Source organism: Schistocerca gregaria, chromosome 2, assembly GCF_023897955.1.
Source record: "Schistocerca gregaria isolate iqSchGreg1 chromosome 2, iqSchGreg1.2, whole genome shotgun sequence".
In the NCBI taxonomy this organism is placed as follows: Eukaryota; Metazoa; Arthropoda; class Insecta; order Orthoptera; family Acrididae; genus Schistocerca; species Schistocerca gregaria.
The window spans coordinates 480040062-480062659 of NC_064921.1; the positions used below are offsets into that span (position 1 = coordinate 480040062).

The window sequence follows — 22598 nt, forward strand, 5'->3', positions numbered from 1 at the left end:
GTAATATCAGGGCTAAATGATACATTGAGGACAGTAGATATTTTCTTTGATTTACCAATAGCATTTGAATTGGTGGAAAATGCAATAGTTTTGCATCAGCTGGAACGTTATGGGATTAGAGAAAAGGCTCAACAATACTTGCATAATGGGTAGCAGAAAGTTTCCTTCCAGTGCCAAAAAACAGGGAAGAGACTCGAATCTGACTGTGGGTGGGGGTGGGGGGAAGGTCATATCTGTTGGCATTGTTATTTGAAATAGTCAGAAGACATACTTTGTTGGCGCTGCTCATTTTAGCAATTTTGATTGAGAGAAACTTATGCTGTGTTGTTGTTCTTCAGCTTTCCTGTGTAGAAATGTGTACAGAATCAGTAACATGAAAAATCCATGCAATATGCTTGTTTATTTATATATAAAAGCTGACTCAGGAATTTCCCTTTGTGGAAGACCATGTGTACAAAATGGCTTACAAATTTAAAGTTATAGATTTTTACTGCTCGCATTGTATCTGCATAATCTTTCATTGATTGCACCAACACCCATTAGCTTTGTGATATATTGTGAAATTTTGAACATTTTCAAGTGCTGTGATAAACTCATACTGTTATAGATAATTGTAGGTTTAAACTTAATTGTGGTCTTTTAAAAATTTGTGGACAGTAGGTACATCCTCATTCAAAACAATCATTCCCTGACTTTACTGTACAGTTTACATGAGAAATAGGTTATTCTGAGAATTTTCAGATGCTTACAAAAATATAGTTTCATAAGTTACCTGTGTGAGTCTTTAGGATACATAGTTTATTTTGTAGCGAATGAGCATTTGTGTTTCACAGTTCTGCCAAAAAACACATCACTCCTGAACTTCATTATATATCAGTGCAAATAAACGTGCATTTTTAGAATATTTGGAAGCTACCATTGTCCTTTGCATAATCTATGACCATATTCCAGAATTAGATTTTCACTCTGCAGCGGAGTGTGTGCTGATATGAAACCTCCTGGCAGATTAAAACTGTGTGGCCGACCGAGTTTTATGACCATATTGTAGCAAATCATGTTTGTGATTTAGTTACTGTAGCAGATTTCCTTACTAAAATGTTGTGTTACATCTAGTTTTCCCTTGAAGAGGAGTAATCAGAGATATTATCTGCATTTATCATAAATAACAATTACAATAAACCTCAAAACGTTTTAAGAAACTAGAAGTTTTTATCACAGCTTTTTGTCTATCCTTATCAGAAATCTTGTTTTGTGTATTTACATTGATTCTTATAGGGATTTACCAACATTTTGGCTCAACAGATTTCAAGATAATCAGTGGTCTTAATTTAAAGTTATTTGTTCACTGTCTTGCACCAGCCAAAATGCAGCCCTACTGTGAAGGCTGTTCTTGAACATAGGATGAGTTGACTGTTGTTCGTAAGTGGCTGTAAATTGCCCTGACTACTGTCAAATTATTGTCAGCTGTTGCAAATCGGTGTTTTGGAAGAGATCCTGAGAGCTGTGTACCAGTGATACCTGTACCAGAGGTACCTCAAGTACGTAGGTGGTTTGAAAAGTTCTCGGAATATCCACGAGGGGTCAGCGCTAGCTGCAGATCGTGGTGCATGTTGGAACAAATGATGCCTGTCGCCTGGGCTCTGAGGTCATTCTTGGGTTATTCCGGTGACTGTTGGAGAAGGTTGAGGAAACCAGACTTGCACATGGAGTTTCAGTGAAGCTCACAATTTTCAGCGTTGTTCTCAAAACTGATCATAGCCCTTTTGGTTCTGAGTCGAGTGGAAGGACTGACCCAGAGACTTTGAAAGTTCTCTGACAAGCTAGGCTGTGACTTCATGGACTTGCACTGTGGGGTTGAGAACTGTTGGGTGCTCCTAAATGGGTCAGGTGTGCACTAACCTTTAGAGGCTGCTACTCAGGTAGCTGATTGTGTGTGGGGTGCACACAAGAATTTATTAGATTAGACAACTCTCCATCCAATCCAGATAGTGACAGCTGTTGGAAACCAAGAAGTATCACTGTAAGATTGAAATAAATGCCTCTCACAGGTGAGAGTACTAAAATTCTAATGGTAAACTGCTGAATCATTTACAACAAATTGCCAGAGTTTGAAGCACTCATGACAAGCAGTGAAGCTCACATAATACTAGGTACAGACAGATAGTTGAAACCAGAAATTGATAGCAATGAGATTTTTTCAGATAATTTAAGTGTATATCAAAAATATAGGCAAATAGGAAATGGAAATGGTGTATTTGTTGCAGTAGACAAGATACTCAAATCCACTGAGGTAGAAATTTAAGCTGTTTGTGAGATTATTTGGGCTAGACTCAGTATCAGGGATAGCATAAAATGATAAATGGATCCTTGTATCACCTGCTTGACTCATCTCCTGATGTAACTGAAAACTTTAGAGAAAACCTCAGTTCACTTGTTCGTTAGTTCCCAATCATACTATAACCATTGGTGGAGACTTTAATTATCCAACAATTAATTGGGAAATGTACAGTTTTTTTAGTGGTGGGAGTGGTAAGACATCCTGTGAAACTTTACTAAGTGCCTTCCATGAAAACTATCCAGAACAGATAGATAGGAACCCCAGTCATGATGGAAATATATTGGATCTAATGGCAACAAATAGAGCTTCCCTCTTTGTGGATGTCTGCATCTAAACGTGTCAGTGTCCATGATGTGCTTGTAGCAACAATGATTACCAAAGTACAAAGAACAATTAAAACAGGCAGGAAGATATATACATTCAGTAAAGTAGATAAAAAATCAGTAATATCATATCTCAATGCAGAAGTGGAAACTCTCAGTACAGGGCAGGAGCACGTAGAGGAACTCTGGTGCAAATTTTAAAGAATAGTTGACCATGCACTGTATAGATATGTAGAACAGTTCATAATTGGAGGGAACCTCCATGGCATACAGTCACTATAAAGAAAGTTGTAAAGAAACAGAGATTACTGCATAAAAGGTGTAAACAAAGCAAAGGGCTATAGATAAAGAGATGCTGAACGAAATGTGTTTGGCTGTCGAGAGAGTAACGTGTGATGCCTTCAATGACTATAGTAGCAGAATATTGTCAAGTGACTTTACACAGAACTGAAAGAAATTCTGCTCATATGTAAAGGCTGTTAGTGGCACCAAAGTAAGTGTCCAGTTCCTAGTGAATGAGACAGGAACTGAAATTGAGGTTAGAAAAGCAAAAGATGAAATGCTTAACTCCATTTTCAAATGTTTTTTTACATAGAAAAACCAGCGAGAATTGACTTAATTTAATCATTGTACGACTGGAAAGATGAATGAATAAGTATTAGTGTCAATGGTGTTGAGAAACAGCTGAAATCATTAAAATTGAACAAAGCTCCAGGGCCTGGTGGAATCCCTGTCAGATTCTGTATTGAATTTTTAGCTTAGTTAGCCCCCCTCTAACTACAATCTATCATAGATCCCTCAAACAAAAAACTGTGCCTACTTCTTGTAAAAAGGCACAGGTCACACCCATTTACAAGAAGGCTAGTAAAATTGATCCATAAAACTACCGTCCAGTATCCTTGACATTGATTTGTTGTAGAATCTTAAAATATAATCTGAGCTCAAAGATAATGAGGTGTCTTAAACAGAATTACCTTCTCAATGCCAGCCAGCAGGGATTTTGAAAACATCGATCATGTGAAACCAAACCAGCACTTTTCTCATATGGCATACTGAAAACTTTTTATGAAGGCAGTCGGGTAGGTACAGTATTTCTTGACTTCCAAAAAGCATTTGACTCAGTACTACATCTACACTTATTGTCAAAAGTACACCCATATTGGGCATAAAGTGAAATCTGTGAATGAATTGAGAAATTTTTGATAGGGAGGACGCAGTATGTTATCTTGGATGGAGAGTCATCATCAGATGTAGAAGTAACTTTGGCAAGGGATGTGTGCTGGGATGCATGCTGTTCATGATGCATATTGATGACCTTGCAGACAATATTAATTGTAAAATCAGGCTTTTTGCAGATTATGCAGTAATCTGTAATGAACTAGCATCCCCCCAAGAAACTGCGTAAATATTCAGTCAGATCTTGATAAGAGGTTGGAAACTTGTTTTATATGTTCAGAAATATAAAACTGTGCACTTCACAAAATGAAAAAACATAGTATCCTATCAATATAATATCAATGAGTCACTGTTGGAATCAGCCACTCATACAAATACCTGGGTGTAACACTTTGTACAGATATGAAATAGAATCAGTCATGGGTAAAGCAGATGGTAAACTTGGGTTATTGGTAGAATACTGGGGAAGTGCAATCAATCTACAGAGAACTTACAAATCACTTGTGCGACTGGTTCTAGAATATTGCTCATGTGTGGGACCCATACCAGATAGAACTAACAGAGGATATTGAACATATACAGAGAAGAGCACCACAAATGGTCGCTAGTTTGTTTAATCCAAGGGAGAGTGTCACAGAGATACTGAAGGAACTGAACTGGAAGACCCTTGAAGATAGACATAAACTATCCGAAGAAAGCCTGTTAACAAAGTTTCAAGAATTGGCTTTAAATTATTACTCCGGGAATATACAACTCCCTATGTATTGCTCACATAGGGATTGTGAGCATAAGGGTAGAATAATTACTGCATACACAGAGAGATTCAAACAGTTATTCTTCCCACGCTCGGTATGTGAATAAAGCAGGAAGAAACCATAATAACTGATACAATGGGACGTACCTTCTGTAATACACCTCACAGTGGTTTCCTGAGTATAGATGTAGTTGTAGATGTCCATGTACATGTAGATGTAAAGTACAGGTGTTCCACAGGGTTCTGTTCTAGGTCCAGTGCTTTGCTTGATGTACAAGATGATTTTGCTAAATGGGGATGAACTGCAGGAAATGATGTTTGAGAGGAAAGGAGCAAAAACGATCAAATGGAAATGTGGCTGCAAATGCATGGTGTCTTTGCTACAGGTATTTACTAATTCATCATGTCTGTACACTATTGTGCAGTGCATGACATGCTGTGATGAGACATGAGACATTAGACAAGATATTCCAAGTGCCACCCACGGACCTTTAAGCATGTGCAAACACAATGCAACAGTGGGTGAAGCAAATGTTCAAATGTGCCATCTCACAACTGAATGATGTCACCGGCAGTATGAACACATTGTTCTCATGTCTGAAGATGTGGGATGGACTCAACACATATGACTTCATTCAAGTGCCCCACAAGTAGAAATCTAAAGAGTTGACAAACATGACAGGTGGAATGAAAATTGTCCTGTTTGCACATGGCACAAGTGTTATTGTGAAAGATGTTGAATGTAATGTAAATGATGTAGCTAGTAGGGTAATCAGTATCATCAGCATGTGGTTTTAGAGAACTCAGTAAAACAACTGTAGCAAAACACAGTGCTGACATGGAATCTTGTGAAAGTGAAATTTTATTATATGAAGATGTCCAAACAGAGAAGACAACTGTTTTAAATTCTTAGGACTGATGTTAGGTGGAAGGCTTTCTTGGAAGTATCTTATGTATGACCTTGTGCAGAAACTGAATCCTGTTATCTTCACTGTAAGAATGATTTCCAATCTCTTTGACTATGAAAGATGAAGACTGGTTTACTTTTCATATTCTCATTCTATTATTTCATGTGGTGTTTTACAGGCTGCTTGAGAATTCCGATTGCAAACTTGTAGAACTTGTAGAGGGGTGGGCACATAATCTTCTGAATAGGAACTCGTGTCCAGAAATGTAACAAATGTGATGTTTCCATGCTACAGCCATTTGGAAACAGGGTTGCTAGGTAGGTATGTAACATGATAGTCTTGGTGGGGGGTGGTTACTTTGGATCAGCTGATGTCATTTGACATCTGTCCTACCTCTCTGGCCTGATTTGAGCCTCATTCTCTTGTCTATGAGTGTTAAAGCAACACAGTTGAGTACATGTATGCATAATACAGTGACCTGATACTTCTGAATGGTGAAGCCCATGGTAATGGAAGAGCTACTCATTTCCTTTATCAAGATTGTCCTTCACAATGTCCAATTCCATTGTATAGCCTTTTCATCAGGCATCCTTCACAATGTCTGATTCTATTGCATACACTTTTCACCTCAGTTATACAACAGCTTTGAGAAAGCGTACCTTCACTGTCAGCAGGCATGACTGTGTTGGTCCAAGGAGACACCACACACCTGAACTAGAAGAGACCATACTGCATCATGTCGAAGAGAACCAGTGGAGTGCACAAACAATTTTTTGTAGCTGTTAATGAGTGTAATTGTAAAACAAGTGATGTACTGGATCATACCTAATCAGTTACTTGCGAAAGTGGCCATGTTACCAACATGTTTTCCAATGGTTATAGTACAGAAAAAGTATGTTTGAAGACTTGGCTCATTCCATGACCAAGGAACTTTAGCTTTCACGGTCCCATGGAACCTGATAAATAAGTAAACAAATTAATGTGGCCAGAGCAGCAGTCTGACTCCAATAGCTTGGGCTGCATTCAGTAATATATTCCTTGGTAGGCAATAATTTTATGCAAAATTGTTAAGGCTTTCGTGGCCACTTGTTGACAAACTGCCTATTGGCTTCTGTCTTGGGTTCTTTGGCTGACGTTCATCTAATGATTTTTCTGACGTTTCGCCAGCATGATTGGCTGGCATTGTCAAAGCTTTACTCTCCATTGCTGGTGGTGAACTGGAGCCGAGCTCACGGCCGCAGACTATATGTACCTGGTGCGCCAACGTCCGAGGGCTTCTCTGCGGTCATTTCCGGTGCGGTTCTCCTCTTGCTACCATGCTACCGTGCCAACATAAAATTTACCATGGAAGTAGAAAAGGACAAGAAACTGCCATTTCTAGATGTGCTGGTCACAAGGGATGGCGAAAAGCTGGGGCACAGCGTGTATCGAAAACCGACAAACACAGACCGATACCTGCACAAACTGTCAAACTACCACCCGAGCCAGAAAAGAGGCATGATTAGTACGCTCGTAACAAGAAGGGGACAAATATGTGAGCCGCAACACCTCAAACGAGAAATGTAACACCTGTCAACTGTCCTGAGGAGCAATGGGTACTCCACAAATTATATTAGAAGTGTAACAGAGCCAAACACTCGGCGAAGTAAGGAACTGGAAAAAGAAATGTCAGGTATTGCCTTTCTGCCATACATTCCCAGAGTGATGGACAGAATCGGCCATATATTGCACAAACATGGTGTAAAGATGATTTTCTAACTGACAAGGAAGATCAAAGAGTGTCTTAGATGAGCGAAGGAGAAAAAGAGACCCACTTGCAATGTCAGGGATATACCGTATATCATGCACATGAGGAAAAGTTTATGTCGGAATGAATGGACAATCCATTAACACCAGGATCAAACAGCATAAGCGACATTGCAGGTTGGGGCAGGTGGCGAAATCGGCCGTGGCAGAGCACGCACTGAATGAGAGCGACCATGTAATAAAATTTGCCGACATGGAAGTTCTGGCTGTAGAGAAGCACATCACACATGCTTGTTCAGAGAAGCTGTAGAAATACAAAAACACACAAACAGTTTGAACAAGAAAGAGGAAAGCCTTAAGGTAAACGAATCCTGGCTTCCCGTACTGCAGCGAACGACCGTCTTAGGTAGCAAGAGGAGAACCGCACCGGAAATGACCGCAGAGAAGCCCTCGGACGTTGGCGCGCCAGGTACATATAGTCTGCGGCTGCGAGCTCGGCTCCAGTTCACCACCGGCAATGGAGGGTGAAGCTTTGACAATTTCAGCCACTCGTGCTGGCAAAATGTCAGAAAAATCATTAGATGAACGTCGACCGAAGAACCCGAGACAGAAGCCAACAGGTAGTTTTTCAATAATTTTATGCATTTTCTTCTTTGTGCTGTAAAAGGTTTTGGAACTTTATAATTTACATGTATTTTTAAAATGGGAAAATAATGGCAACCTGATGCGGAAGGGGGGCAGCACAGCTGATTTTGATGGTTCCACTGGTGACTTCTCTCAGCCTCTACATTACATGGATGTTGCTTATGGACATTGGCCCTCCTGCCCAATCTGGATGGCACAAAAGAAGTATGTACTGACTATAGATCTGTTCTAAAATTGCTGCTGCCTGGACATATGGTGGCTAGCAGACCATGGGATTCCCTGCTGTGTAATGGTTCTGCAGGACTCTAGTTGCATCTTGAAATTGACCTGTGTTTAGTGAGAAACGTTATGAGAGTTGCATCTTTAAGTGAGTGCAGAACAGCAACTGCATGTAGTTCTTGAAGGCACTAACCAGTCTTTTGGCCTCTCCATAGGATTGCAGGTGAGATGGCAGAGCAAGTACGTGTCTAACTCCATTCTGTTCACAAAATTTTTTAAGTACTCCAACTGTGAACTGCAGACCATCAACTGATGTTATCACTTGGAGTAACCCCTCAATTGCAAATATTGTACTTGTGACAAAACTGAAATTGCCACTTTGGCATTGGTGATGAGAATCAGAATAGCAGATAATAATTTTAATTATAGGTGAAGTATATGGAGTTATGTACTGTGTAATAATAGATATGTAAAAATCTATGTGAAGACACTGCCAAATGTCACTCTGGATTTGTCCATTGCAAGAAAACTTGGAATGTGTCTGATACTTTATGCAGAATGAATGCTTGATCTCACTCCATTGGCAGCTGTGGTCACCAGAAATGTTTGGACTCAACAGATCTCTCCACTGCCTAGCTAAAAACATGATACTTTACTTACTGGCCCATGCCCATTTGAAGCTGTAATAATGATCCATTCTGACAAGTTTGTTAGCGAGTTCAAAATTTGATAATAGGATAATCTTAAAATAATTATCACCATTGTAGCCTTTGGACTTTTTCAGTGGTAACCTGGCTTTTGGTCCAAACAGTGTTATTAAATGTTAGTGATTAGTTAATAACAGAAATTATTTTACTGTACAAGAACAGCTGAAACATTTTCAGCATATAACTGATAAGCATTTCCTCTTTTTCTGTCTGTGAAGAATTTTATTGTTCTGCAGTCACTGTGTTGGAGGCAGTCGCATATTGTTTGGAAAAACTGCTGTATTCCAGATTGCAGAGCATAAGTTGTTAAAATTAATAGTTTGCTAGGCAAATATGTTCACTTTAATAGTGTGAACTGCAGTGGTATCTTAACTGAGAAATTTCTCGACTGCAGGCTCATGTCCAGATATAATTAGCGCCCAAAACTTCCTGGAATATTGAAACTGGTTGTGTATTGGTACTCAAAGCTGTAACCTAGCCTTTCAAGGGTAGTTGTTGCAAGCACTGAGCTATCCAAGCACATCTCATAAGGTGGCAGCACAGCTTTAATTCTGCAAGTACCTACCCCCCACTTTCTAAACTTCAGTGCCACTCTTATGCATATCTTATTAGAAGAATGAAGAGAATTGGTTTTAAATCATGACTGGGTGGAGGCAAATGTTTCTGTAGACTTTTTGTCCATTCAGGTTAGATATGTGTGAGCATATGCTTCCATAGCCCTTATCTTCAATAAAGCTTTTACATGTATGTAAAAACATTTTCATTTTGTTGTATAGACCAGTGTTTCAGCTTCTGTTACAAATAGCCTCCATATTTATAACTATGCCAGTGTCAGATTCAGATTTTGTATAATGCCATTTCATCCTGCTCCTTAGTATCAGTTGGTGTAGCACATCATTTCAAATCAGCTCTTAACTATATGATGGAAGTAAAGAGATGAGAACTGATACCCTTTCTGATATTAGTTTTTTATTCTATTTCCTATTAGTTAGTGCTGGTGAATGAGATGCAAGCCTGCACAATGACATATTACTGTTCCCATGAACCCTGGTCATATATGAGACAACCCAGTGTGATATGTGCCTTCAGCCACTACATTTACTGCCAAACCTTTTGTACCGACCTTGGGAGCACTTTGGCCCATAGCATGACAACTGCTGACAGTAAAGATCATGTGAGCCTGTATCTATCATGGTGATTCGTGTTGGCACACTGCTTCACCGTATCAAAGGCCTCTTTTATTTTTCTTTTAAGAGTAATTAGCCACCTAGGTAGCACCTGTAGTTTTTCTGCACTTATGTGGTACTGTACATCTGATTTGCTGTCATGTCTGAGCTGTAAGTGCCTCTTATGTTGTGTGAAATGTGTGCTCTTAGGTCACCCTGTATGACCAGTGTATATTATTCATCATTCATAATTTTCCCTGCATGTGTAGATTGTCATCAGCAACTTTCATGTACCCTAGCATGTCTCTGATTCCATTGCTTCTTTGGTAGATTGGCTTCTTGCCTTCTCAGCAGAGAGCTCTATCCACAGGTTCAGTGAAGTCATGCATGTATGGTAAGAAGGTGATGTGCTCTTTTATCTCCTCTTCCCCTTTGGTTTCATTTTCTGTTGCCATAAAACTACATATGAGATATAGAATTTAGATAACCAGGCTGGTGCTCTAAGATATTTTATTGACCACCAATTACATTACAAAGTTCAATGTACTCTCCTTTCTCGATCCCTGAAACGCTTCATATGAGTTTTCCATTGTTTAGAGCAGTGCTGGATGTCTGCTTCTGTCAGCTCGTTTAGAACCTCCATCACTTTTCATTTCACTGCTTCTATATTGTTAAATCTTGTCTGAAATTTCTCCTATTGAGAAATATTTAGCTTGAAAAGCTTTTTATAGTCAAGGTCATAACAACTAATATTTATTATTGATGACTAGTTTCAATAGTTAAAACTGTCATCTTCTGATCCATAACATAACACATTGGCATAGACTTAAAAAAGTTTTTTGATTGTAAGTCATATTCCATTATGAGTTTATTACGCATACCCATTGTCATTGCAGTGGAGAATACACAGCACATTATACATGGTCTTTTTTAAAAGTATAACCATATACAGATGGAAAACACCTTGTGCAATGGGCATGTTCACACACAAAATGCTCCACTGATTTTAATAGTTCTTAAAATGAATAATAGATACTAAAAATGCACATTTGTACAAATGTTTACATTTATATGACTTTTATGTGGATCATTTACACACCTCTGTCAAAGTATATGGTGCATCTCATGAGTAGATTATACAGTGCATTTATCTTATAAGTCATATAGTATGTAATTATTTATTAGTACTATCATTTATGTAATCATACAATGTATCTGGAATTTTCTTGTACTTATTAACATTTATTGAATCTTTTTATTTGACAACAATGATTACATGTAAAAAGATGAATAAAGCACTTGTACTTGTCAATAGAAAAGGAGTTATGGCCTACAGCGGAGGTTGACAAACCATGGCTCAGAAGCCACATGTGGCTCTTCGGTTCCTTGAGTATAGCTCTTCTACAAAATATCATGTGCAGGCACTCACATAAATTTCCAGAAAGATAAAATGTCAATGTGTATCATCAAGTAGTATCTTTCAATCCTATTCTGCAACATATTGCTACCAAGGATGTGTCCCCACAGAAAACCCTAGAACTGTTGTTAAAATTCACACCTTGTGGTTGACAGTTCCACCTGTCTCCCTTCCAAGATTCCCCCTCCAGAGACACTTTTATTCTCACAACCATTCTGAACATTTGGGGGTCTATGATGTTCCAGTTATCCTAAGTGTGAGGGGCCTGTGTGTGCAGTTCATGCATGAGATAAGTGAGCCATCAGTTAGCAGTCTCATTGTGCAGTGGTACAAAAATATGTACTGGAAGCATAAAAATGTCTGTATTTTTCCACTCAGCTGCAAACTATGAATTTATTAAGTGTAATTATTGTTTGTTGGTGGCTTAATTACTATAAAATGCAACATTTTTAGGTGCCCTGTTTTACATGGCTACAAAGATGAAGCAAAGAAAAATGAAAAACAAAAACAGTGAATTTAAAGGTCAGTAGATTGAGAGTATTGTGTTTATTCAGAAGTTAAATCATATTCCTGTGTTATTTGTCAGAGCACAATTATCTCCTAACAAGAACTCAAACTTGGACACATTGTACTAAACATATGTCACTTAGCACTCAGTATCCTGTTGTAACAACAAAAAGAATCAGTTTTTGACAGAATAATTTAACTGGGTAGATGAAAAATTTACTCACTAAGTGGCAGCAGAACACACATATAAAAGAAGATTGTAATTAGGCCAGCTTTTGGAGCCAGAGGCAGAAGGTTTGAAGGGGAAGGAAGAGGGATGAAGGAAAATGACTAGGCAGGTCTAGGAAAGGGGCTAGATTTAGGATCAGTCACGCAGAACTGTGGGTATCCCACCCAGGATGAGAAGGAAAGACTGATTGTTGGAGGCTGCATTGGATGAGATTTGAAAACTTGAGAGCTTAAAGGTGGAAGACAGGATAATATGCAGGACAGAGATTAGTGCTTAAACATTATGCATGAGTTAATAAGAATGAAAAGTTAAGTGCATTGTATATGACGAGCCGGAGTGAGGCAGTGAAAAATAGCACTAGTTCCCACCCTGGAGTTCCAAAAAACTGGTGTCTGGGAGAAAAGTACAGAATGCACATGTGGTGAAACAGGCATCGAGGTCACTATTGTCATGTTGTAGAGCACGCTCTGCAACAGGATGTTGCATGTTTCCAGTATACACCCTCTGCCTATGCCCATTCATCCCCACTGTATTTATATCAATCTTAGTTGATCAGTACCTGCAACCCATACTACAAAGACTCCCCTCTTTATCAAAGATACAAACCATTTCCTAGATCATCCGAAACCCATGTCAATCCTACTCCAACTACAAACCTTGCTTGTCACCATTGATGCCACCCCCCTCTATACCAACGTCCCCCACATACATGGTCTGTCTGCTGCTGAACATTTCCTCAGTCAGCGCCCACCTGATTCCAAACCTATGACATCCTTCCTACTCTCTTAATAAACTGTATACTTACCAACAAATATGTCGCCTTTGAGGGGCACACATACAAACAGATCAGGGGTACGGCCATTGGAACCAGGATGCCTGCTTCCTATGCCAACCTTTACATGGGTTGCTTGGAAGTGGCTTTCCTGGGATCCATAAGTCTTCAGCCCATGGTTTGGTTTAGATACATTGATAACATTTTTACCATATGGACTCATGGTGAGGCTGACATTCTAAAATTCCTGGAATCTCTGAATACCTTCTCCCAATTAAATTTCACATGGCCCTCTTCCGACTCCCATGCCACTTTCCTTGATGTTGGTCTCATCCCCACCAAAGGCCAGCTACACATTTCTGTCCAAATTAAACCTGCCAACAGACACCAGTACTTACATTTTGACAACTGCCATCATTTCCATGTCAAACGTTCCCTTTCCTACAGCCTTGGCATCCGAAGCAAACGTAACGATGCAGACTCTTTACAGTAATACACCATCATTCTCTCCTCAGACTTCACTGCACACAGTTACTCCACCAGCCTAGTTCAAATGCAGATTTCCCAGGCCATCATATTGAATCCTGATACTGCTGATACCTCCAAAAAACAACTTCGGAGCACACTACTGGTGACTTAGTATTATCTCGGTCAGGAACGTAGTAATCAGCTGCTTTGACAGGGCTATGACTTCCTAAAACCATGCCCTGAAATGAGATTGATTCTGTCTGAAATTTTGCCCAACAACCTAGAACACTTTTTTGTCGCCAACCTAATCTCTGGAATATTCTTGTCAGGCCCTATACTCCTTTTGCATCCTACCCTTTGGCTCCTAGCCCTGTGACTGTCGCTGCTGCAAGACTTGCCCTATGCACTCTCCTACCACCTGCTATAGCAGCCCTGTAACTGGCAGAGCATATACTATCAAAGGGAGAGCCACCTATGAAACAACACCCATCATAACAGCTATTATGTAAACACTGTTTGGCCTTTTACATCAGCAGGGCTACCACCAAATTATCAATTAGGCTGAATGGACATAGGCATCTGGTGTATACTGGCAACATGCAATATCCTCTTGCAGAGCATGCTGTACAGCATAATAGTCATGACTTCAACGCCTATGTCACCATAACTGCTATCTGGATTCTTTCCCCAGACACCAGTTTCTTGGAACTTGGCAGTGGGAGCTAGCGCTATAACATGTCCTTGGTTCTCATCATCAACCTGGCCTTAATTTACATTAATTTCTGCTGTCTCTACCATTTTCTTCACTCCATTTTAGTTTTCTACATCTTTAATTGTCTTACCTATATATTTTTACACCTTCCTCCTCCCACATCTGTACTTACAGTGCACTTAGTTTCTCACTCTTATTAACTCATGTATAATTTTTAAACAGTAATCTTTGTCCTGCGCATTACAGTGTCTTCCACTGTTAAGTGCTCAGATTTTCAAATTTTGTCCAATGCAGTCCACAACAATAAAAATATTTCCTTCTCATCCTGTGTGGTAAGTCTCTCCTTACCTGTGGTTCTGGGTGACATTCCCAAAATCTACCCCTTTTCCTAGACCTCTCCAGTCCTTTTCCTTCACCCCTCTTCCTTCCCCTTCATGCCTTCTGCCTGAAGAAGGAGCCATTGGCTCCAAAAGTTTGCCTAATTACAAGCTTCTTTTATGTGTGTGTTCTGTCGCCGCTTGGTGAATAGATTCAGTACCTGTTGGTGCTGCAAGGAAGACAGCACTTGAGAAACTTCAGAAGAGTCAAGAAAAATCAAATTTTCCGTTTAATTACTGAATACAATCTTTGAACAATTTTAATGTAGCAAGTTTTATAGTTAGAGACTGATAATAAATAAAAACCATATAGAGACTGAGAATATATACAAGGCAGGGTTGCACACAAGTTCTGGAAATCAGGGAATAACAGGGAATTTCAAATGTGTCAGGAAAAGCAGGGAGATATAAGGGAAATTTGAAAAAAAAGAACACACTGGAAAAATCTCATTTTTGACTCAGTAGATAAAATGGTTTGTTAACTGAGATGTCACACATGGTTGCTGGCTGGGCGCAGCTGAGTACAAGTGAAGTTTCTCTACTCCCTCATTCTTATTGCTTCTCCCCTTCTTACCACTGCCCCCAGCTTGCAGTCAATGTAGCCACCACTTCTTACTACTAGCCTAACAGCTGCTGATGAGAGGGAGGGAGGCATGAGGAGTGGTTTGTTTGGATCTGATTCTGAGAGACTGTAGATGCAGTGGCCTGAGATGGTGGTCATTTGTTCATGAGTTTTATGCTCTTGTATTCTGACAATGGTTATGGCCGAAAATTTAGTTCTGAGAGTGTGATTTATTGTTCTAGCTGCTTATCTGGGACTCAGCAATCATCTTTATGGTGAGTTGCTACCTATACTCATTACTATTGATTCTCAGAGTATTTTCACAAGTTATCCGTAGCATAGATTGATCACCATGGTCTCATTTCATCAATATGGTGTCTGTGACACGTGAGTTGCTGGCCATGTGAGTGAATTTCCATAACGGGCAAAAACCACAGGCCATTTCTGCAGGTACCTCTAACGGATCGGTCCTGCCAATCTGTAGATCGTCGTTTACCATTAATGTGCAGGCCCTGCCCATTGGATCTAGTCTCAGTGATATGTCTGCACGCCACATCTGTCTGTGTGTGGTGTAATGAAGCAGATTTTTGTGCTTTATCCATCGACCCAGGACTGCAGTGATCCTTGGCAGGCCAGAGGCCACAGGCAATGGATTTGAAGAATTGCAACTGTCTCACGACAAGCATGTTGCACAGTGGGTAATAACCGAAAATAACGAACATAGTAGATTCAACATTTTATTGGTGGTCACCTGTAGTGTTGGGTTCACACAACGCTTTCCTGCCTTATACACTCCTTTCAGGAGGTCTACTTTTTCTGAGGTTATTTCTGAAAACAGTGAAGGTATTTTAAATATGTCTTGCAACTCCAAGGAAATGCATATTCTTGTCACCAAATGTGTTCCGTTTTATTGAAATAAAATAACAACAGTGGTCTTAATGAAACATATATACCATTTGGCCTGCTTTCTCCACCTAAAATAGTTCATTACAAAATATGTTGATGGTAGTACTTAAAATTTTTGCTCACACAGAGGAAAAATACAGAAATTCTTACATATTTTTCAGATCTCAATATTGTTAGGGAAAAATGACAAAACTTGTCTGGAAATCAGGAGAATATCAGGGAATTTTACTTGGCGAAACTTGTGTCAACCCTGCAAGGGCACCTCAAAAATAAGTTTCATGTGTCACCTCATGCTAAGACATTTGCCCATCAATCATGGTGCATTGTCAGGAGAGACCGAATGTTCTGGGTTTCCTGCAGACACAGTTCTGCTACAGTATGTATAACAGGTGTATCACAGTATGGGAAAGAAGTGCTGTAACAAATGGAAGTATATTTCAAAGTTGAAGTACTCAAGACTGTATGATTCGTGTGGGAAAAACATCTAAATTACAAATAGTCATCATGAAATTCCAATGCTGTATGGACTAAATGCTGTGTCACAGTCAGCTGGAAATAGAAATGATCATTTAGCATCTTTGGCCAGGAGGCCCTTTTTCAGGGAAGTTCGGCTGCCAAGTGCAAGTCTTATTTCATTTGACTCCACATTGGGTGACTTGTGCACTGGTGATTAGGGTGAAATGATGATGAAGACAACACAACAACCAGTCCCTGAGTGGAGAAAATCTCCAACCCCTCCAGCGATTGAACCCAGGCCCACTTGAATGGGAGGTGAGCACATTACCACCCAGCTAAGCAGGCGGACACAGTCAGCTGTACTGGAATGATGCCAGTAATTTGAACAAGGCCACACAGAGATTGGTGATCCTGATTGGGAAGCAAGGTGATTGACATCAATGACAGATGAAAATGTCCATACCATTGGGCAACTGATTCACAGCAGTTACATATTTTTTGCAATGAGGATGTACACACAGCAGTTCTCAAATGGCTCTCCATGACCAAATACCTGATTTCTATCATCAAGGAGCTGAATGACTGGTAGAATATTCTGACTGTTGTTTACAGAGATTTAGTGATTGTGTTGAAAAATAGTGTCATTTATGTGAGTCACCTTGAAGTGTAATGTAGCATTCTATAAAAGGTTTTTGGTCTGCCACAATAATGTGTTACTTCCTTTATGAAAGCCCCTCACAAAAAGTTTTTTTTTCTAAATGTGTCTGAAGAGTTATTTTGTGATTTTAAGAACAAAGCAGATATTCTAAAAAATATGAGGAGTTGCCATTCCCTGCTAAAACAGTGAAAGTTGGAGCAGTCATAATGTCAATTATAGCAAACCAGCAGACTGAAGAAGATCTTAAATTGGATTCAGCTCTGTCAATAGTAGTTGGCAATTGTTGTGACATGAATGATAAAGTGTAAGTTTCACTTTTTGTCTGATTTATTTCAATTGCATGTCTTAAAGAATAACTTTTTAGGATTTTTGCCAAGCAAATGCTTTAACTGAGTGCACCATATTCCACTGATTCAAATTGCCCCAGTGTCAACAAGAGAGACAGGAAATTTGACTGGCACCAGAAGTGAGTTTGTTGCTATTTTGAAAGAAAAAAACTATTCACTAGATACTTACCGTTGCACTCTTCATGAAGAAGCTCATTGTGTGCAGACAGTTACAGAAGAAATGTGCAAAGGTAGGGAATTCTTGATGAAGATGGCCAATTACAGCTGAAGGTCTTAATCAGTGTCAATTTAAAGAACTTTTAATTGAATTGGAGAATACATTGGTTACCAAGAGGAAACATTCTGAACAGCTTTGCTTCCTGTATTCCTAATTGAGAAGGGTTTTTATTACCCAGAGCCAATGAATGATCAGTGGATCCAAAAATTTTATCTTATGGTAGATGTGTTGTTTCATGTAAATTATCTTAATCATCAAGTACAGGGGACAGGAAAGAATTTTTCTAATGTTGAAAGAAGTTTTTACATTTCAAAAATTCTTTTTCTTTTTGAACAAGATTTTGAAAGAGAAACTTTGATTATCTCTTTCCGAAACTGTTGAAATGATGCCAAGAAAACATTTCAGATATTTACATTAGTTATTTAAAAGCATAATTTTTAAATATGAGGGAAGGTTGTTTAATCAGGTTTCAGGAATTCAGAAACAGCAAAGCAACAATGGCCTTTATTTATAGAAAAGAGGCTCTTAATGCTACAGTACTAAAATTAATTTTTTCTCCCATAATATCAACATTAGTGATATTAAAATGCAATAGCTGAATTTAAAAAACAAAGAATTATGGGACTCAAACTTGGCAAATCTCTGTGATGATAAAGAAAAACTGGAGACAAATAAATGTGAACCTAGATTACTACAGTAGTGGTCTCCTTTGAATGACCTGGTGAGAGAATATGTGTTGATTTTTAACATCTGTTACAGCATTTCTGACTCATATAGTCAGCTGAAAAAACTAGCATTTTTTGTTCTTGCCTTATTTGGGTCTTTGTATTCATGTGAACAATCATTTTTGAACATGAACCTGATCAAGATTAAATTGAGAAGTCATCTTATTGATGAGAACCTGGAATCATGTCTCACTTTTTTTGTGGTTAATAGAAAGTGTATAGATTAATTATTATTTCTTGGTACTAATAAATATTATGAAAAAAGCCAAGTATACAGCATGAATATGGATTCGAAAGTTGCAAGGGGTTGATTTCAGTGAACATATCTCAGTCAGATTGAGGGCTTTTTGGCAAAGTCTAGGCAGGGTAGGATGGTAAGATATATTCACAATACTCTTAGATGGCAAACGATAGATGCGGCTTAACACTGCACTGAACAACATTTTTAAAGCTGTTCTCTGAGATTAGCACTGGAAGTTCAGTTCATCATAATAATTGCAGTCTCACAGCTAGAATTAGTTCTTACAAAACTTTGTAGGAATAACAGTCAGATTGTAGTATGTGGTGATTGTAAAAATAGTTTTCTTTAAAATAGCAACAGTCAAACAAGTGGAACGATTGTTGTCAACTTTCACCCTACTCCCGATGGTCTCATTCCCAACAAGAGTATATGGGCACAGCTAGACCTTGATCAATAATCTGTTCCCGTACCCCACAAATTAAATGACATAAAAACACAAGCCATAATAAATTATCAGTCTAATCACTAGTAGAAAACAATAAATGGCCACACGAAGGTTAAACATGTTAGAGTAATAAATATGGTATCTACTAGCTTGTATTTAGAAACAGTTAACACCATGAGAAATTCAAATATTGTCTTGGACTTATTTCTCAAACATTTTGAGGCCTGCTTACCCCAAGGACAGATTAAAATGAAATCAGCTTGTTGTGGAAGGAAAGAGTAGATAACAGCTGTCATCAAAACATCATGTGCTAAAAAGAGAGATCTGCATATAGAACAAAGGGCTAGTACAAACTTAGCAGTGAAACTACATTACAAAAAATACTGTAAAATTCTAACATGTGTAATCAGGAAGGCCAAACTTAATCCTATTTGTTTCACTTTTTATGATGTTCCATATGGTTTTTACTTTTGTTGTTCAACTTATTAATCTTTTTGCATAATGCATTTGCCCTGCTTAACAAGCAGGGACTCTGCAATCCACTGGTGGTGGTTCAGACAAGAATAAACAGAAAGTAGTAGCCTCAGATTTCAACAACATTTTTCTCACTGTAGCTGAAAGAACAGGGAATCGTAATATACAGTCTCCCATAGAACCCATAGAGCTACCAAATCACATGTAAATCACTCCAGATATAGCACTTCATTTCAAAAGCACAACTCCTAAAGAAAGTGAAAACATCATAACATTACTTAAAAGCTCAGAATCTTCTGGATATGACAGAGTATCAAAAATGATTTTAAAATCATGTGCAGACTTAATCAGTCACATATTATCCTGTTGATGTAACCAGTCAGTGAAAACTGGGATATCTCCAGATAGACTGAAACATGCAATAGTGATGACCGTACACAAAAGTGGGGTGAGAAATGTTCTGTCCAATTATCAGCCCATCTTTTTGCTGTCAGTGTTCCGAAAGTGTTTGAGAGAGTAGTGTATAATAGGATTTATGGCCATATGACACAATATGACTTACTAACATCTAACAAATTTGACTTTTGTAAGGGGTTCTCCACAGAGAGAGCTATATTTAGCCTAACAGATGAAACTCTAGGGGAATTAAGTCTCAGAAGGTATTCAGTGGTATCTTTTGTGACCTTGCTAAAGCTTTCAACTGATAGTAACATTGTAGTTCATTTGCAACAGGTTATAAATGAGGTATGATGTGATTGATGTGATATGTGCGTTAGTGTTACGTTTCAGATGTAACATTAGAAGTAAAACCATCTGTTATTTATTTATCTTTCAGAGATTCTATAAGTGAACTCATCTGGAAGATGCCTTCAGTAATCTCATAGTCTTTCATGGTCAATTATCCTCCAGTTAATGATGAATTTGATGAATATATGTTAAATAAAGTACATCACATTGTAGCAATTAATGTTTCATCTCTTCCTCTTTATTTACACTGATTGTTATCTGTCTGATGATCAACACTGATGCAAGCAGCAGTCTAGATATTTGAAAAACAGTAGCAAATTATGCTAACCAGCCTCATCCCACATAGTTCACTTGTAACAGACTAATATTTTAATTCTCATAACTCTGATAGGCCAAGAAGACTGACTGACTGTGAAATGTGATGCAGATACATGTATTCACACAGTAACTTTCCATACACCAAGTTAATGAACAATATTTTATGCATGATTCCAGTGCCACATCCTGACTGACATAGACTACTGGTTGCTAGATGCTGACTGCTTTACAAGGACATTCATATTTTAACTCCTTAATGTTGGTTGCATAAGTTTCTGTCCCCACATCCAGTTATAGGTGTGTGTAATATGAAAAATCACAATTTATGTTTAGAATGTTGACATAAAACTCAGGAAAATTAAAACTAATAAAGACACAATCGTCAGTGACATAAGTTTCATTCACTAACAGCTGTATAACTATAAAATGGCCATAATAGAAGTTACTATTTCATAAGGATGATTTCTGTGTGCACAGGGATTCCAAAAGCTTGCCAAAAAGTTTTGTAAAATTGAATAATTAATAAAGTAATAACCTACTTCAGTGAGAGTTGTCGTTTTTGGAATTGAGAATGAGGGCTATGAAACTGTGGTACTGAAATTTAGAAGTGATCATAATTTAAGATTTGAACTTACCCTAAAATGAAAATTTTGAAATACAAATAACTTTTGAAACACAAAGTATTTGAAAAAAGTTAAATGTTCATAGGAAAGTGAAAAAAAAGGAAAAAACAAATCATCTGTGCTAATTTAGAAATAAACAACGATTTGCTCATTGAAAAATTTCACCTTCATGATGATGTTTGTATAAATAGTAAATTTGAATATTTCTTTGAAGAAAATGTTTCCATAAACATCAAATGTTCTATTACAATCAGTCGTCTGAAAACTATCCAGTGAATAATAAATTTTAATGAGAAAGAACATGAATAAGAAATTAGTTATTTTCTGTAATTATCATATACATGCTATTAGCAAAAGGGTCTCCAAAGAAGAAGAAAATGTTTGGATGTCAGGAGTAGTATAAGAGCAAGTACGATAGTCTTGACTTAATTTGTTACAGGTGGTAGTAGGACCACACATCTTTTTCCCTGAGTTGTGTGCATTCTTGAGGGGTGTGACAGAAAAATGCCTAGGCAGTCATGCAAAATCACACATTCCAGACATATTTGACAATATTCCACAAACTACTGGTCACAAATTAAAAAGGCTAACTCCAGTGGTAACAGAAGAGATTTTATCCTCACAGGGTCAGAAATGTAGGCATGGGAAATGACAAGGAATTGACATATATTGGTGTGAAGAATAAGAGAGTATTTTTGGCACTGACTACGTTTCACACCTCAATAATCCCATACTCTACGCTCCACTTATTATGACAGATGAACATTACCTATTTGAGAGATGGACCATATAAAGCTACACACTGTGTTGTTTATTGCCATTATTAACTTTTTTGTTGTTCATTGATCCTTGGTTTCCATATGTGCCTGTGAGTATTCTGAATCATTTTCAGTCTCAAAACGTCAGTTTACAGTGTTTTCTGTTATGCAGCCAAATATACTCCCATCAGAATAATATACACAAATTATATATATGTACAAAACAGTAATTTATTGCCAACAGAATTCTTTGTGGGCTAACAGAGTTTACAACAAAGCAGCACATAGTTCGGGCATGCTTGGAAGCCGTATGTTACCAAGTGAGAGATATATTAGAAGCCGTGAGGAAGGATAGAGGACTTAATTTAATAACTTTGAAAGCTAATGGAACAATGGCACAAAATGATCTACTCCTGCAGCTTCAGGCAGACATATGTGGAATTCCTGTTGGTATGTACATAACTTTTAGTAAGTTTATTATTTTAATGATGAAACCCAAACAACTTCTATGCAGTACAAAATGCAGTATGATTGATCAACTATTATTGAGGGCATCTTTGGATAAATAATTCAATAATATGTTCTGAATTTTTATCAGAATTTTCTGGTCATAGTAGCTTTGTGTTGTGGTAATAAATGTTTGTTGTTGTTGTGGTG

General features: G+C 38.1%; 1 protein-coding gene across 1 annotated transcript in view; it reads left to right on the top strand.

Annotated features, from left to right (window-relative positions):
* LOC126335847 (glycerol kinase-like) overlaps window positions 1–22598 on the top strand; it is a 193131-nt gene that overhangs the window by 106981 nt on the left and 63552 nt on the right. The window contains exon 8 of the mRNA XM_049999317.1: window positions 22186–22391. Within this exon, the coding sequence (XP_049855274.1) occupies window positions 22186–22391 (206 nt within the window). The remainder of the gene's footprint in view (window positions 1–22185; window positions 22392–22598) is intronic.